The sequence below is a fragment of the Schistocerca nitens genome, chromosome 2, assembly GCF_023898315.1.
Source record: "Schistocerca nitens isolate TAMUIC-IGC-003100 chromosome 2, iqSchNite1.1, whole genome shotgun sequence".
NCBI lineage: Eukaryota > Metazoa > Arthropoda > Insecta > Orthoptera > Acrididae > Schistocerca > Schistocerca nitens.
In genome coordinates, this window is record NC_064615.1 from 1,053,539,790 (window position 1) to 1,053,558,784 (window position 18,995).

The window sequence follows — 18,995 nt, forward strand, 5'->3', positions numbered from 1 at the left end:
TGTTGTGGTAGTTCATCGTAATTCCTAAACACCGTGGTATACAGACAGTGTCATTAAGGTAAGGGAGACTGTAAATGCATCTTAGCGTGAATACTCAGTGACTGAATGTGAAAATCAAATGAGCAATGTACCCACAAACGAGGATACTGACGATTACTTAAGTCAACGCTCAGTCTGCAATAGACACAGTACTCGTTCGACAAGTCATGCTATAGAATGACGGTCCAGTCCGCTTCTGCAAAGAAACCGTCTTCCTGCAGCCAGCATAAGTAAGAACACACCACTCGAATAACTGACACAGAAAGTTTATTTGAAACAATTTTTTATGCATTAGAATTGTTCACTTTTTGAAAATTACTGAGTATAGGGGCAAGAATGAATAAACGTTGAGAGTGTCCTCTTTCGAGGATATCTCAGGCTATTGTTTCTTGCTCATGGATGCCGATCGTACAAGAAATCTATGAAAAAGTTGTGGGAGAAAGAAATAGGCCAGGATATATTTCGGGTGACAGTATCACTAGATTTATCTAGTAAAATACAGGTGTTATGAGGTTTGATAAGAAATAAGTTAGAGAAGAAAGACGACATAGTGACAAATTTGCTGCAGTTCATAGTATTAGGAAATCATTGGTAGGAATTACTCATAGATTATATATTTCTGCAGTATAGGATTTTATCGCTTGACATTTGGAAGAGTTTCAAGGGTGACATCACATCAGAAAGTATATTCGAAGTAAAAGAGCAAAGTATTTTCCAGAAATGTGGACCACTTGTATGGCAGTTCTCGTTATTGTCTGAAGGCTTCAACGCACGTAGTTGATAGCAGGGTGATTAATCTTGCTGCGTTTTACGTTTTCCAATTTTGATCACTTCCTGGACTGCTTCCGAACGGACGAATTTCACTATTCTCTCATGTGTTTGTTTCAGAGCTCCCTGAGATGGCAGAAAAATATCAAGGTGTGAGTATTGCACTTGAACCCACCAGCGAACTAACAAGTCAGAATGTAACTCATGATAACGTTTTTACTTTTTACGAACTGAGGCAGCTGCTGCTAAAAATAAAAGTGGCATTAAATAGGCTCTTGTAGATTAAATTCGTGCTGTGTAATGTTCTGTAGCGTGCATATTGAAGATGTCATTTCTTGTTCCATTTAATTTCTCTGTCTCTCTTCCTCTCTTTTTCTATCTCTCTCCGACACAAGTGTATATTATCGATCGTTATCATACACTAGCACTGTTTTAGACAAGGTGACGAGAATCTGTTTTGTCATAGTAATCTCAACAAAAGTTCGAGACGGAAAGTTACCTTTAAGGGATATATAAATTTTATCGCAGATTTTGACTCGTTTTTTGGTTAACCTGTTTCTTAGGTGTTGTTAACTGTTGAGGTAAACGAAATACTGGTCAGAATGCACCTTCACTGTGAATGTAACTTGTTCCTTTCAGATGCACCTACCCTTGGGTTTTGTGAAACCTGCAACGCCTTAAAAAAGCACGTGTGAGAGTTTCGTACTCTCTTGCCTGCTACACGGAAACTTTTAGTCCTACAGAAAAAATGAACAGGACATTTTTGTAGGAAATTTAATCTAGTTAAATTTCGAACTGGGATGCTGTCTCCGTGTGGGCAATGATTTTGGAGTAATTCAAGACAAACATGTCTGAAGGCCAATTTCGTAGGTTTTTTTTGAATAATTCGAAAACTACGGCCTTTACCGAAAACGTATCCCAGTACAAAATTTAACTACATTAAATATCCTACAAAAAGGCCCTGTTCATTAGTGCTATAGGAGTACTAGTTTAGGCGTATCGTGCGAGAGAAAATGAAATTGGCACGTGGTGTCTGAAGACGTCGCAGGTTGCATAAAACCCGTAGTATGGGTAGCTGAATATCGAGATACTTCAGGTCGTTATGTAAGTCTCGAATATTTTTGGCTTACGATAAGGGACTGTTTTAAGCACCTGACGATGACCTAAGTACCAAAATTTCAGTCGTGTATTGAAAAACAAAACACTGCTGTCAACAGTGGAAAGGTAACTTTCATTAAAAAATCTGATTTGTATGTGAACTCAAGCACCAGAAGTTATTATAGCAACAACAGGAAATGCTATCAAAAGTCTGCGTTTTATATTCTGTCCATGAAAGGAAAGGTCAACTTGTCCCGAAACTGTGAGAAAAAAGCTCACGTCGCATACTTTTGGCGAAACTGTAAGGAACGACAACAAATTCTGTTAAAAATTTTAAATGCTGTCTTTGTATTCACCAATTTACTACGCTTCAATGCAAATATAAGATGTAAACATTGCACTGTAATAATAATATTAGTGTGAAAACATTTGTATGCTTCTATGTACAGGGAGTACTAACAAGGGAACCTCCCCATCGCACGCCCCTCAGATTTAGTTATAAGTTGGCACAGTGGATATACCTTGAAAAACTGAACACAGGTCAATCGAGAAAACAGGAAGAAGTTTTGTCGAACTATGAAAAAAATAAGCAAAATATACAAATTGAGTAGTCGATGTGTACCATAAGCCTCATCGAGGACAATGTGATCTCAGGAGTGCCGTGGTCTCGTGGTTAGCGTAAGCAACTGCGGTACGAGAGGACCTCGGTTCAAGTCTTTCCTCGAGTAAATATTTGAACTTTTTTATTTTCTAGCAATTGACGTGTGTCAATTATCAAAGTGCAGGCACTCACACAATCAACTTCGCTCTCGAAAATTCCAGGACATGTTGAGATTTGCTTGGACATATGCAAGATTTGACACACGGAAAAAATTGGAAAACGTTAAAAACATATGTTTTGACAGAGCACAGGGAAAACTGTGTGACTGTGAAACTGTTGCATTCATTTGTTGCAGTTTATGTGACAAACTCTTATGTTTTCATCACTTTTTTGGGAGTTATTATCACATCCACAAGAAAACCTAAATCGGGCAAGGTAGAAGAATCTTTTTACCCATTCGCCAAGTGTGCAAGTTAGGTGGGTCGACAACATATTCCTGTCATGTGACGTACATGCCGTCACCAGTGTCGTATAGAATTATCAGACGTGTTTCCCTGTGGAGGAATCGGTTGACCTATGACCTTGCGATCAAATGTTATCGGTTCCCATTGGAGAGGAACGTACTTTCGTCTACTAATCGCACGGTTTTGCGGTGCGGTCGCAAAACACAGACACTAAACTTATTACAGTGAACAGAGACGTCAATGAACGAACTGACAGATCATAACTTTGCGAAAACAAATAAAGTAAAATTTTCACTCGAGGGAAGACTTGAACCAAGGACCTCTCGTTCCGCAGTTGTTCACGCTAACCACGGGACCACGCCGCTCCTGAACAGTCAGTATGCTTGATGTTGCTTATCTTGAACATGGACTACTCAGTTTGTATATTTTACTTATTTTTTCCATAGTTCCACACAACTTCTTCCTGTTTTCTCGATTGATCTGTGTTTAGTTTTTCAAGGCCTATCCACTGTGCCAACTTATAACTAAATCTGAGGGGGGTGCGATGGGGAGGTTCCCTTGTAAGACTCATATTTTTACAGTTTTTGAATATTTTGAATTTAGTTTACAGTTTGCACCCAGTTTTAACACATCGATGATAATGACGCCAACAGTTGATTCAGAAGAAAAACTTTAACCCACGAAAGTTTCCAATGTTGAGTCCATGAATCAAGTATTGATGCGGGAGCCGCTGCCAGCAGCACTGAGAGTCTCGCGAGTCACTGTGAGACGACGCACGACGTGTGGGGTACTCACTGGTTACGAGCAGCGAGGTGGAGGCGCGCTCGGCGCCCACCGAGTTGTTGACGACGCACACGTAGCGGCCAGAGTCCCTGAGCAGCGCGGCCGCCAGGAAGAGGCTGCCGCCCACCTGCCGCACGCGGTCCTCCGGGGCGACGCGCTGGCTGGAGGCGCCCTGGCTGCGGAACCACCTGCACACGCCAACACATCTAGCATGGCTCACCTGGACCCTGTACCTGCAGGCTGTGAGGGTAACCCGCCATACGTAGCTCGCTGACGTAGTCGAAACTTCGCAGGGTGAAATAAGGGTGAAAATAATGGGGCGTCCATTTTGATTTAGTTACCAACATTCAGTGGTGTGCGAGGAAAAGACAGTCAAAGCTTTGGAGTCACGTCTTAAGTACGTGAGCGCGGCGTTAAACCAAGCGAACTCGGAGAATAGTGGCTACGAACATACACTACTGGCCATTAAAATTGATACACCAAGAAGAAATCCAGATGATAAACGGGAATTCATTGGACAAATATATTATACTAGAACTGACATGTGATTACATTTACACGCAATTTGGGTGCATAGATCCTGAGAAATCAGTACCCAGAACAACCACCTCTGGCCGTAATAACGGCCTTGATACGCCTGGGCATTGAGTCAAACAGAGCTCGGATGGCGTGTACACGTACAGCTGCCCATGCAGCTTCAACACGATACCACAGTTCATCAAGAGTAGTGACTGGCGTATTGTGACGAGCAAGTTCTTCGGCCACCATTGACCAGACGTTTTCAATTGGTGAGAGATCTGGAGAATGTGCTGGCCAGGGCAGCAGTGGAACATTTTCTGTATCCAGAAAGGCCCGTACATGACCTGCAACATGCGGTAGTGCATTATTCTGCTGAAATGTAGCGCTTCGCAGGGATCGAATGAAGGGTAGAGCCACGGGTACTAACACATCTGAAATGTAACGTCCACTGCTCAAAGTTCCATCAACGCGAACAAGAGGTGACCGAGACGTGTAACCACTGGCACCCCATACCTTCACAACGGGTGATACTCCAGTATGGCGATGACGAATACACGCTTCCATTGTGCATTCACCGCGATGTCGCCAAACACGGATGCGACCATCATGATGCTGTAAACAGAACCTGGATTCATCCGAAAAAAATGACGTTTTGCCATTCGTGCAGCCAGGTTCGTCGTTGAGTATACCATCGCAGGCGCTCCGGTCTGTGATGCAGCGTCAAGCGTAACCGCAGCCATTGTCTCCGAGCTGATAGTCCATGCTGCTGCAAACGTCATAGAACTGTTCGTGCAGATGGTTGTTGTCTTGCAGACGTTCCCATCTGTTGACTCAGGGATCGAGACGTGGCTGCACGATCCGTTACAACCATGTGGATAAGATGCCTGTCATCTCGACTGCTAGTTATACGAGGCTGTTGGGATCCAGCACGGCGTTCCGTATTACCCTTCTGAACACACCGATTCCATATTCTGCTAACAGTCATTGGATCTCGACCAACGCGAGCAGCAATGTCGCGATACCATAAACCGCAATCGCGGTAGGCTATAATCCGACCTTTATCAAAGTCGAAAACGTGATGATACGCATTTCTCCTCCTTACACGAGGTATCACAACAACGTTTCACCAGGCAACGCCGGTCAACTGCTGTTTGTGTATGAGAATTTTGTTGGAAACTTTCCTCACGTCAGCGCGTTGTAGGTGTCGCCACCGTCGCCAACCTTGTGTGAATGCTCTGGAAAGCTAATCATTTGCATATCACAGCATCCTTTTGCTGTCGGTTAAATTTCGCGTCTGTAGCACATCATCTTCGTGGTGTAGCAATTTTAATGGCCAGTAGTGTATGTGACATCAAAATTGACAAAAAAAAATCTCATGTGATCTTACACAATTAACAGTAACTGAAACGTAGAGGGGTGTTAATAAATTAGTTATTTGAAACGGACCTTTAACTTTGATAAAGATAAATAACTTCCAAAAATGTTTAATGCAGCACTAAATGCAGTGTATATTCAAGTTTTATTCACAATTGCTGTGTGCGGCTACCTTTTCCGGCACGAGAAATGTCCCACCTGCAGTCATTCTCTGTGAAGCAAGCTCATCGACGTTTCCTCGAAACGGAGGAATAAACACTTTCTCTTTAATGCATCCCCGTAACAGAAGTCCATTGGGGTTAAATCAGGTGGTCGTGGTGGTCAGGATGTTCCACTACGTCCAATCCAAGTCGGCAGATCCCTTAGCAGATACGCGACAGCTTCACGATGATAGTGGGGTGGCGCATCAACTTGTTTGAAAATAAATTCCGTGCACATAGGCTGTTGTAATTGAGGCTTCAGAGAATGTTCAGGCATGTCCAGGTACGATGCGCGAGTTACAGTTGATTGTGTCAGAACTTGCTGGCTGTCTCAGACCCATCATTCTGTGTGATACACAGCAAGTTTCAGTGAAACGATTGTACCAATTAACAGCAGTTTGTCTTTGATGTGATGCATTGCGATATTCAGTCTGAATTGTCACTAAACTGTAGTTGCGAATTTGGATTCATGGAATCATAAACCAAATTTCGTAGGCTCTGCATCGTTATATGACTCAATGATGAGGGCTGGAATAACTCATTCATGGATGCCACCTAGCAGGAACGCCAGGAACTAACAGTATTAGGAGGCAGCAGAATTTGAAGATCTACTGGATTCAGTGATGTATTAAGTATTTCTGTAAGTTATTTACCCTTTTCACAATTAAAGATATCTTTTGTATAACTAATTTATGAATACCCTGTACAAATTCTGGTATTTCAAGTTTGGTTCGATTTGTGATTTTGTACTTCCTGAAAACGAATCCATTCCCCAGGGTAACATCTATGATAAGAACATCGAAATTTAAAAATTCAGAGCACCATGAGCAACGTCGGGAGGCACATATGCATTAGTCATATTTTTTATTGTGAATATAATTACGAAAAGCAACGTCGTTAACGTTGCCAAATATCACGTGAACTGGCGATAATTTCCCGATAAACCACATATATCAAAGCATTTTCTCGAAAGCTAGAACCTGCGAATCATTATGGATCAAGGCGTGTAGCTTAGCTGCGTCTCTTCTACTTGTGATTTTCCTTTGCTGTGCGATGACAACAGAGCACTTCTGTAATCACCTAATAGGGCACTTCTTTAAGCGCCTAATGTAATGCTTCATCTGCCGCAAAAGTGTACATCGCTAGGTTGAAAGGACGGCATACACTTTGGCGAAATAACTTTCGCGTCGATTCCGATTTCATCGACAAACAGCTATTGTATAAGAAGAAATGGCTTTGCTCACCCCACGAATCAATAAAGTACAGAAACAGGTCCATTTTTACGTCCTGTCAATCCTGTGACGTATACTGTAACAGACAAATGAAGAATTACTTTCACTGATTACAGGTACACCCTATTCTCATCGCACTGCAAGGGAAAATCACAAGTAGAAGCTATGCAGTTGAAATGCACGCCATGATTCATAACCAATTGCAGGCTCCAGTTTTCGAAGAAATGCTTCGATATGTTTTATGCTTTTTATTATTTACACGTCATGTTTCGTAGGACTAAAGTGAGAAGCAAATCTCCAAGGTCATGGAACGTGTCAGTACATGAAAGTACAACATAAAAGTAATAACAGATAAAATGTTTATGAACCCGAAAGAAATCACTCCATAGATTAGATAAACTCAATCAACAATAAAACAAGAATCAGCTTAATGTTTCAAGGAACTCCTCGACAGAATAGAAGGAGTGACTCATGAGGAAACTCTTCAGTTTCGATTTGAAAGCGCGTGGATTACTGCTAAGATATTTGAATTCGAGTGGCAGCTTATTGAAAATGGATGCAGTAGTATACTGCATACCTTTCTGCACAAGAGTTAAATAAGTCCGATCCAAACGCAAGTTTGATTTCTGCCGAGTATTAACTGAGTGAAAGCTGCTTATTCTTGGGAATAAGCTATTATTGTTAACAAGAAGTGACAGTTAGGAATATACATATTGAGAAGCCAATGTCAAAATACCCAGACTCGTGAACAGGGGTCGACAAGAGGTTCGTGAACTTACACCACTTACTGCCCGAAAAGCCCGCTTCTGAGCCAAAAATATCCTTTCAGAATGGGAAGAGTTACCCCAAAATATAACACCATACGACATACGCGAAAGAAAACAAGCAAAGTAGACTAATTTTCGTGTTGAACGATCTCTCACTTCAGATACCGTTCGGACAGTAAAAATGGCAGCACTAAGTCTTTGAACAACATCCTGAACATGGGCTTTACACGACAGTTTACTACCTATCTGTACACCTAGAAATTTGAACTGTTCAGATTCACTAATCATATGTCCTTTCTGTGAAGTTAAAATGTCAGGTTTCGTTGAATTGTAAGTTAGAAACTGTAAAACCTGAGTCTTACTGTGATTTAGCGTTAGTTGATTTTCTACAAGCCATGAACTTAGGTCACGAACTGCATTATGTGAACAGAGCCAATGTTGCGCACAACATCTTTTACTACCAATCAAATGACATCAGCAAACAGAAACATTTTTGAGTTACCTGTAATACTAGAGGGCATGTCATTTATACAAATAAGGAACAGGAGTGGCCCCAACACTGATCCCTGGGGCAACACCCCCCCCCCCCCCCTCCAAACACACACACACACTTGACTGTACCAAACTCAGACCCCACGTCACAGCCATTCTCAACATCGTGAATGACCTTTTGTTGTCTGTTGCTAAAGTAAGAGGTGAACCAATTGTGAGCTACTCCCCGTGTATCATATTGATCCGACTTCTGGAGCAATATTTTGTGATCAACACAATCAAATGCCTTAGTTAAATAATAAAATATGCCTAGCGTTCGAAACGTAATGGCGAACTGTACATTTGATAGCAAATCGTGTGATACAAAATGATCACTTATCCTTACAAACATAGCCTTTTCAATAAATTTAGCAAACAATGATGGCGTAGAAATAGGTCTACATTATCCCTTTCTCCATTTTTATAAAGCGGCTTTACTGCTGAGTACTTTAATCGTTCAGGAAACTGACCATTTCTAAAGGAAAAAAAATACAAATATGGCTAAATACAGGGCTAACATGTGCAGCAGAGTACTTTAATATTCTGTTAGGCACTCCATCATAACCATGAGTGTCCCTAGTCTTCAGAGATTTAATTATTGACTCAATCTCCCCCTTGTCTGTATCAGAGAGGAGTATTTGAGACATCAATCTAGGAAAGGCATTTGCCAAGAAAGTTATATGATTCCCTGCGGAAACTAAATTTTTATTTAATTCACCAGCAATGCCCAGAAAATGATTATCAAATACTGTACATATATCTGATTTATCAGCAACAGAAATATTTTTACTACTAACTGACTTTATATCGTCGACTTTGTGCTGCTGACCAGACACTTCCTTCACAATTGACTATATGGTTTTAATTTTATCCTGTCAAGTACCTATTCAGTTTGATTACCACATACTATTTGCCTTCCTAATAACATTTTTAAGCACCCCACAATACTGTTTGTAATGGGCTACTGTAGCTGGATTGTGACTACTTCTAACATTTTGATATAATTCCCGCTTTGTTCCACATGATATCCTTATCCCACTAGTCATCCACCCAGGCTGCCTTTTACTGCTAGTTTCCCGTTTAGGACATTCTAATGGAAAGCAACTCTCAATAAACATGCTGCCACTCTTTTTCCTTGACAAGGTTTAAAAAACTCTCTATTGCTGTCGGTTCAAATGGCTCTGAGCACTATGCGACTTAACTTCTGAGGTCATCAGTTGCCTAGAACTAGAACTAATTAAACCTAACTAACCTAAGGACATCACACACATCCACGCCCGAGGCAGGATTCGAACCTGCGACCGTAGCGGTCGCTCGGTTCCAGACTGCAGCACCTAGAACCGAACGGCCACTCCGGCCGGCTATTGCTGTTGGGTTAACATTCCTACATAGTTTGTAATTACAAGGGACATTTGTTTGTGTAAAAAAGCCTTTTAGTGTTAGAATTTGTGCATCGTTGTGTGAAAGGCCATTCACCCTTTTACTAACAGAATACCCTTGTAGTAATGAAGAATGAGTAAAAATATTGTCTATGGCTGTGCTACTGTTCCCCTGCACCCTAGTTGGAGAAAGCACAGTCTGCATCATATACAAAATTTATATTGAAGTCACCATATATAACCAATTCCTAGTACTTCCTACAAAGTGCATCAAGAACCCTCTCTAGTTAGAGCAGAAATGCTCTGAAGTCACAGTAGGGGACCTACAAACAACGGCAATTAGAAGTTGAGTTCCACTAAATTCAATTGCCCCTGCACAACATTCAAATATCTGTTCAGTGCAGTGCCGCGATACGTGTATGGACTCAAATGGAATACTGTTTTTACGTATATAGCCACTCCCCCACCCCGCACGGAACTCCTTGAAAAACAGCCAGCTAATCTGTATCCTGGTAAAGGAAGCCTCTGAATTGTCAAATTATTTAAGTGGTGCTCCGACATATCAATAATTTCAGAGTCAACATCTATAAGCAGTTCACTAACTTTATCTCTAATACCTCTTATATTTTGATGAAATATGCTAATTCCTTCTCTGCTTGGAAACATGACATTCTCTGAAGATGAGCCCTTAGTTAGAGGGACTTCCTTTAAGAAGGTATAACTATCAGCTGACTTCAATCTAAAAAAAAAGGTGCGCACTAACACCAGCTACTACAGGAATTTTTCCATGAGTGGTCCCACCACCAACAACTACACCTATAAGCTTTGCCAGCGTCCCCTTCCCATACCTATTGAGGTGCAGGCCATGCCTAGTTAAACCCGATCTACTGATAGACCCGACTGGCATCACTGAAATGGGACCCATGCCCTCTGCCATCAGCGCCCTCCCCAGCCCCATGTTAACGCGCCTAACAGCCGCATTAAGATGAGGCAGATCATGACGCTGAAACAGTTGCACGAAGTGCACATTAGTGCCACCAATATGAGTACCTGTCTTTACCACGTCTCCCCCACATCATATTCACCGTCGCTAACAAGACTGTTCCCTGCTCCACCCACTATCACTACCTGATGCTCCTTCGTAAAATTCCTACATAACTTCCCTATGCTGTCAGTCACCTGAGCCAACCCTGCACTAGTTTTCACAATGCTGGTGACCTGGTATTCACTCCCCAACACTTCCTGCAACTGCTAGCCCACACCTCTACCGTGTGGACTACCTAGCAGCAGAACCTTCTTCTTTCTGTTAGACTTTGCAACTGACCAAGGCCTCTTACCTGCTGAGGACTGCTGCATGTTCCCTATATCTACAGCTACAAGAGGGTCCTCTCTATTCAACTCTGACAGTTGGTCAAATCTATTGCATATACGCAAAGTAAACTGTGTGAATACCTCCTCCTCCTAGCTATCTTCTTGCCAACTGCCAGTTCCCATTCCCCACCACCCTTCACCCTCCTCAACCAATCTAGTTACTTCTTTGCGCGTTGTACCTGCACTTGAAGGGCACAGAACTCTGCTTGGGAAAGATGAGCCCTTAGTTAGAGGGACTTCCTTTAAGAAGGTATAACTATCAGCTGACTTCAATCTAAAAAAGAAGGTGCGCACTAACACCAGCTACTACAGGAATTTTTCCATGAGTGGTCCCACCACCAACAACTACACCTATAAGCTTTGCCAGCGTCCCCTTCCCATACCTATTGAGGTGCAGGCCATGCCTAGTTAAACCCGATCTACTGATAGACCCGACTGGCATCACTGAAATGGGACCCATGCCCTCTGCCATCAGCGCCCTCCCCAGCCCCATGTTAACGCGCCTAACAGCCGCATTAAGATGAGGCAGATCATGACGCTGAAACAGTTGCACGAAGTGCACATTAGTGCCACCAATATGAGTACCTGTCTTTACCACGTCTCCCCCACATCATATTCACCGTCGCTAACAAGACTGTTCCCTGCTCCACCCACTATCACTACCTGATCCTGAGCCTACCCTGCACTAGTTTTCACAATGCTGGTGACCTGGTATTCACTCCCCAACACTTCCTGCAACTGCTAGCCCACACCTCTACCATGTGCACTACCTAGCAGCGGAACCTTCTTCTTTGTGTTAGACTTTGCAACTGACCAAGGCCTCTTACCTGCTGAGGAAAGCTGCATGTTCCCTACATCTACAGCTACAAGAGGGTCCTCTCTATTCAACTCTGACAGTTGGTCAAATCTATTGCATATACGCAAAGTAAACTGTCTGAATACCTCCTCCTCCTGGCTATATTCTTGCCAACTGCTAGTTCCCATTCCCCACCACCCTTCACCCTCTTTGCGCGTTGTACCTGCACCTGAAGGGCACAGAACTTACGCTCCTGCTCCTCTATCAACTTTTTTCTACTACAGATTCTGCATTTCCAGGAGGAGATTTCGCTAGAACGCCCACTGATATCGAAATTATCGTCACTTTCGGCAACGTTAACGAGGTTTCCTCTCCTAACGCTATTCACTTTAAAAAATGCGATTGGCGCGTATGTGCCTTCGCACGTTTCTCTCTGTTCCAAATTCTTATTCTCTGAATGTTCTAATGATAGGTATCACCCTGGGGATTGCATTGGTTCTCCGGAAATATAGAAGTAAAAATCGAAGCAAAAACTGAAATACTTGTATTTATAAGTGTCCAAAATTCAATTACGGTTAACTATGTAAGATTACATACGATTTATAATGATAAAATTTCTTTCAACAAAAGAAAAAAACGTCCCATGATAACTGATCTGAATATCGGGCACAAAAATTCCAAACTATGCTCCTAGCCGCTCCCCTGTCAGCTCACTTAGCTTAAAGCAGCGCGCGGTTTGATCGAGTGGTGTCAGAATTTTGACTATTATTTTCGCGGACACTACTGAGTATTGGCACCTTAGACACAGTAGACGTCCCATTATTTTCTTCCTTCATTCATCCACCGAACTTTCAACTGCGTCAGCGACCTGTGGCGGGTTATCCTTTTGAGTGCCTCATCCCTGCGCCGCCAAGCCCAGACATGTGCACACGAAGAACGCTGGTTAACCGCCAGACAGGCGAGGCAGTAAAAGTAGGAGTAGAATGTTAAGCGCACGCCAGCTGCTCTGCAATACCTGTAAAACGATTTTAAACAAACTTTTCGATAGAAATGATTGATTTTGTCGTTTCTTAGCGCCTAATTCGTAGTGAACTACCTGTCGTTTCGTTTATGGCACGCAAAATTTGAATACTTTTCAAAGAAAAATAGGCGTCGTTAAGAGATTACATTTTGTGCAAAATGGTTCAAATGGCTCTGAGCACTATAGGACTTAACATCCGTGGTCATCAGTCCCCTAGAACTTAGAACTACTTAAACCTAACTAACTTAAGGACATCATACACATCCATGCCCGAGGCAGGATTAGAACCTGCGAACGTAGCGGTCACGCGGTTCCAGACTGTAGCGCCTAGAACCGCGCGGCCACACCGGCCGGCTCATTTTGTGCATGTTTGGTCATTTTGCAGTGTATAAAATGTAGCTAACATACTAAACTTAGGAGACCGTACCTGTCTCCAGCCTCGAGAAAATAGACTGTATGTAGCGCAATGACTTCCTCCCATGTGCACAAACAATACATCGAGAGTGCAATATCTATAACACGCCTCGTATCTTTAAGTATCTTGAGATACCGAAACAGGTTTTTGACAAATGATAGTATGCAGAAAAGAGAGTGTTTTGCCAAATGCTTCATATGCAAAACTTTCTCATCTACGTACATTTTGAGAAGCCAATGTCAAAATACCCAGACTCGTGAACAGGGGTCGACAAGAGGTTCGTGAACTTACACCACTTACTGCCCGAAAAGCCCGCTTCTGAGCCAAAAATATCCTTTTAGAATGGGAAGAGTTACCCCAAAATATAACACCATATGACATACGCGAAAGAAAACAAGCAAAGTAGACTAATTTTCGTGTTGAACGATCTCTCACTTCAGATACCGTTCGGATAGTAAAAATGGCAGCATTATGTCTTTGAACAACATCCTGAACATGGGCTTTACACGACAGTTTATTACCTATCTGAACACCTAGAAATTTGAACTGTTCGGATTCACTAATCATGTGCCCTTTCTGTGAAGTTAAAATGTCAGGTTTTGTTAAATTGTATGTTGAAACTGTAAAATCTGAGTCTTACTGTGATTTAGCGTTAGTTGATTTTCTACAAGCCATGAACTTAGGTCACGAACTGCATTATGTGAACAGAGCCAATGTTGCGCACAACATCTTTTACTACCAATCAAATGACATCAGCAAACAGAAACATTTTCGAGTTACCTGTAATACAAGAGGGCATATCATCTATACAAATAAGGAACAGGAGTGGCCCCAACACTGATCCCTGGGGCAACCCCCCCCCCCCCCACACACACACACACATTTATTTATTTAGCGTATGGCATTTAGACACAATTGTTATTACAATCAATATGCAAAATTGTATTAATTTGGCATTAGATATTCTTACAGCTATTACAATGGTTATACAGAATTATACAAAATTATACAAAATTACACATAATACACATGTTACAGTAGTTATACAAAGTTATAGTAGTTTGGAAGTAATTACAAACAAACATCTAATGAGTTAATATATGCAATTGATTCTGGAGTCGCCATCAGGAAATCTTCTGGAGTCCCATCATAGGCTGTCCTGGGGCAGTCTTCTATTATGTGCTGGATAGTTTGATTTTCTCCACATTGACATAGCGGCGATTTTGTCATGCCCCACTGGTAGAGGGAATAGGCGCATCTGCCATGTTTAGTTCTAATTCTGTTTAAAGTTGCCCAGGTTTTGCGTGATAAGTCAAAACCTGGAGGCTTCTGGGAGATACATGGAAGTTTGCTGATGTTCTTTAAGGACCATTCTTGGTGCCAGGCGCTGGTTATGTTGAATTCTTCCTCTGTTGCAGATGTGGCTATTGCGGTTCTGATGGATGACCTTCTGGAGCGGAGGCGGCTTTGGGTGGCATCTTCAAAATTCTCATGGATGGGTAGATTCCGATTGCTCATTATCTTTTTGTACTCTCTTATAAGAGCGTTTGTGCGGCGTAGGTTAGGGGGTGGTATGTGGCTTAGTACTGGGAGCCATTCCACGGGTGTAGTCTTTATTACACCAGCGATCATTCTCATTGTGTTATTGAGCTGTGCATCGATTCTATGGGTGTGGGGGCTGTTTAGCCATACCGGCGCACAATATTCGGCAGCTGAGAAGACGAGACTTAAGGCTGATGTCCGTAACGTAGTATCTGCCGCTCCCCATGTCGTTCCACAGAGCTTCTGTATAATGTTATTCCTTGTTTTTAGTTTCTCTGCTGTTTTCATTAGGTGACCTTTGAAAGAGAGTGTTCTATCGAGGGTCACACCTAGGTACTTTGGAGTTTTATTGTGGGTAAGCCATGTGGTCTCGAATTTTATTCTGAGCTCCCTCTTAGCCGCTTTATTGTTTAGGTGAAAACATGATACTTCTGTTTTGTTGGCGTTAGGTTGCAGGTTCCATTTTCGGAAATATTCTCCCATCTTCTCCAAGTCAGCTGTTAGGGTCTCCTCTGCCCCTTCAAATGACTGACTTCTCGTTGCAAGGACCCAGTCATCGGCGTAGCCAAACTTCTTTGATCTTGTTTCCGGTATGTCTGCAATGTAGAGATTGAAGAGGAGTGGTGCAAGCACCGATCCTTGAGGTAGGCCATTTTTTAATTTCCTCGGTGAACTAATATCTGAACCCATGGTGACTTGGATCGTTCTGTCATTCAGCATGTTGTTTAGTAGGCGAGCTGTTAGTTTACATGGGATTATGCAGAGGAACTTATAAATCACCACACACACACACTTGACTGTACCACACTCAGACCCCACGTCACAGCCATTCTCAACATTGTGAATGACCTTTTGTTGTCTGTTGCTAAAGTAGCTGAAGAAAGAGATGAACCAATTGTGAGCTACTCCCCGTGTTTCATATTGATCCAACTTCTGGAGCAATATTTTGTGATCAACACAATCAAATGCCTTAGTTAAATAATAAAATATGCCTAGCGTTCGAAACCTAATGGCGAACTGTACATTTGATAGCAAATCGTGTGATACAAAATGATCACTTATCCTTACAAACATAGCCGGCCGAAGTGGCCGTGCGGTTAAAGGCGCTGCAGTCTGGAACCGCAAGACCGCTACGGTCGCAGGTTCGAATCCTGCCTCGGGCATGGATGTTTGTGATGTCCTTAGGTTAGTTAGGTTTAACTAGTTCTAAGTTCTAGGGGACTAATGACCTCAGCAGTTGAGTCCCATAGTGCTCAGAGCCATTTGAACCATTTGAACCTTACAAACATAGCCATTTCAATAAATTTAGCAAACAATGATGGCATAGAAATAGATCTACATTATCCCTTTCTCCATTTTTATAAAGCGGCTTCACTGCTGAGTACTTTAATCGTTCAGGAAACTGACCATTCCCAAAGGAAAAAAAATACAAATATGGCTAAATACAGGGCTAACATGTGCAGCACAGTACTTTAATATTCTGTTAGGCACTCCATCATAACCATGAGAGTCCCTAGTCTTCAGAGATTTAATTATTGACTCAATCTCCCCCTTGTCTGTATCAGAGAGGAGTATTTGAGACATCAATCTAGGAAAGGCATTTGCCAAGAAAGTTATATGATTCCCTGCGGGAACTAAATTTTTATTTAATTCACCAGCAATGCCCAGAAAATGATTATCAAATACTGTACATATATCTGATTTATCAGCAACAGAAATATTTTTACTACGAACTGACTTTATATCGTCGACTTTGTGCTGCTGACCAGACGCTTCCTTCACAATTGACTATATGGTTTTAATTTTATCCTGTCAAGTACCTATTCTGTTTGATTACCACATACTATTTGCCTTCCTAATAACATTTTTAACCACCCTACAATACTGTTTGTAGTGGGCTACTGTAGCTGGATTGTGACTACTTCTAACATTTTGATATAATTCCCGCTTTGTTCCACATGATAGCCTTATCCCACTAGTCATCCACCCAGGCTGCCTTTTACTGCTAGTTTCCCGTTTAGGACATTCTAATGGAAAGCAACTCTCAATAAATATGCTGCCACTCTTTTTCCTTGACAAGGTTTAAAAAACTCTCTATTGCTGTCGGTTCAAATGGCTCTGAGCACTATGCGACTTAACTTCTGAGGTCATCAGTTGCCTAGAACTAGAACTAAGTAAACCTAACTAACCTAAGGACATCACACACATCCACGCCCGAGGCAGGATTCGAACCTGCGACCGTAGCGGTCGCTCGGTTCCAGACTGCAGCACCTAGAACCGCACGCCCACTCCGGCCGGCTATTGCTGTTGAGTTAACTTTCCTACATAGTTTGTAATTACAAGGGACATTTGTTTGTGTACAAAAGCCTTTTAGTGTTAGAATTTGTGCATCGTTGTGTGAAAGGCCATTCACCCTTTTACTAACAGAATACCCTTGTAGTAATGAAGAATGAGTAATAATATTGTCTATGGCTGTGCTACTGTTCCCCTGCACCCTAGTTGGAGAAAGCACAGTCTGCATCAGATCATATGAATTTAAGAGAGCTACCAACATCCTTTTTCTTGCACCATCATATACAAAATTTATACTGAAGTCGCCATATATAACCAATTCCTAGTACTTCCTACAAAGTGTATCAAGAACCCTCTCTAGTTAGAGCAGAAATGCTCTGAAGTCACAGTAGGGGACCTACAAACAACGACAATTAGAAGTTTAGTTTCACTAAATTCAACTGCCCCTGCACAACATTCAAATATCTGTTCAGTACAGTGTCGGGATACGTCTATGGGCTCAAACTGAATACTGTTTTTTACGTACATCACCACTCCCCCATCCCACAAGGAACTCCTTGAGAAACAGCCAGCTAATCTGTATCCTGGTAAAGGAAGCCTCTGAAATGTCAAATTATTTAAGTGGTGCTCCGACATATCAATAATTTCAGAGTCAACATCTATAAGCAGTTCACTAACTTTATCTCTAATACCTCTTATATTTTGATGAAATATGCTAATTCCTTCTCTGCTTGGAAACATGACATTCTCTGTAGATGAGCCCTTAGTTAGAGGGACTTCCTTTAAGAAGGTATAACTATCAGCTGACTTCAATCTAAAAAAAAAAAAGGTGTGCACCAACACCAGCTACTACAGGAATTTTTCCATGAGTGGTCCCACCACCAACAACTACACCTATAAGCTTTGCCAGTGTCCCCTTCCCATACCTATTGAGGTGCAGGCCATGCCTAGTTAAACCCGATCTACTGATAGTCCCGACTGGCATCACTGAAATGGGACCCATGCCCTCTGCCATCAGCGCCCTCCCCAGCCCCATGTTAACGCGCCTAACAGCCGCATTAAGATGAGGCAGATCATGACGCTGAAACAGTTGCACGAAATGCACATTAGTACCACCAATATGGGTACCTGTCTGTACCACGTCTCCCCCACATCATATTCACCGTCGCTAACAAGACTGTTCCCTGCTCCACCCACTATCACTACCTGATCCTCCTTCGTAAAATTCCTACATAACTTCTCTATGCTGTCAGTCACCTGAGCCAACCCTGCACTAGTTTTCGCAATGCTGGTGACCTGGTATTCACTCCCCAACACTTCTCTGCAACTGCTAGCTCACACCTCTACCATGTGCACTAACTAGCAGCGGAACCTTCTTCTTTGTGTTAGACTTTGCAACTGACCAAGGCCTCTTACCTGCTGAGGACTGCTGCATGTTCTCTACATCTACAGCTACAAGAGGGTCCTCTCTATTCAACTCTGACAGTTGGTCAAATCTATTGCATATACGCAAAGTAAACTGTCTGAATACCTCCTCCTCCTAGCTATATTCTTGCCAACTGCTAGTTCCCATTCCCCACCACCCTTCACGCTCCTCAACCAATCTAGTTACTTCTTTGCGCGTTGTACCTGCACCTGAAGGGCACAGAACTCTTCTTGGAAACATGACATTCTCTGAAGATGAGCCCTTAGTTAGAGGGACTTCCTTTAAGAAGGTATAACTATCAGCTGACTTCAATCTAAAAAAAAAAAAAAGTGCGCACCAACACCAGCTACTACAGGATTTTTTCCATGAGTGGTCCC

The 18,995-nt window shown here is 42.3% G+C and overlaps 1 protein-coding gene across 1 annotated transcript in view; it reads right to left on the bottom strand.

Annotated features, from left to right (window-relative positions):
- Positions 1 to 18,995, bottom strand: part of LOC126235535 (Down syndrome cell adhesion molecule homolog) — a 199,769-nt gene that overhangs the window by 115,179 nt on the left and 65,595 nt on the right. Inside the window, exon 5 of the mRNA XM_049944254.1 lies at positions 3,766 to 3,941. Within this exon, the coding sequence (XP_049800211.1) occupies positions 3,766 to 3,941 (176 nt within the window). The remainder of the gene's footprint in view (positions 1 to 3,765; positions 3,942 to 18,995) is intronic.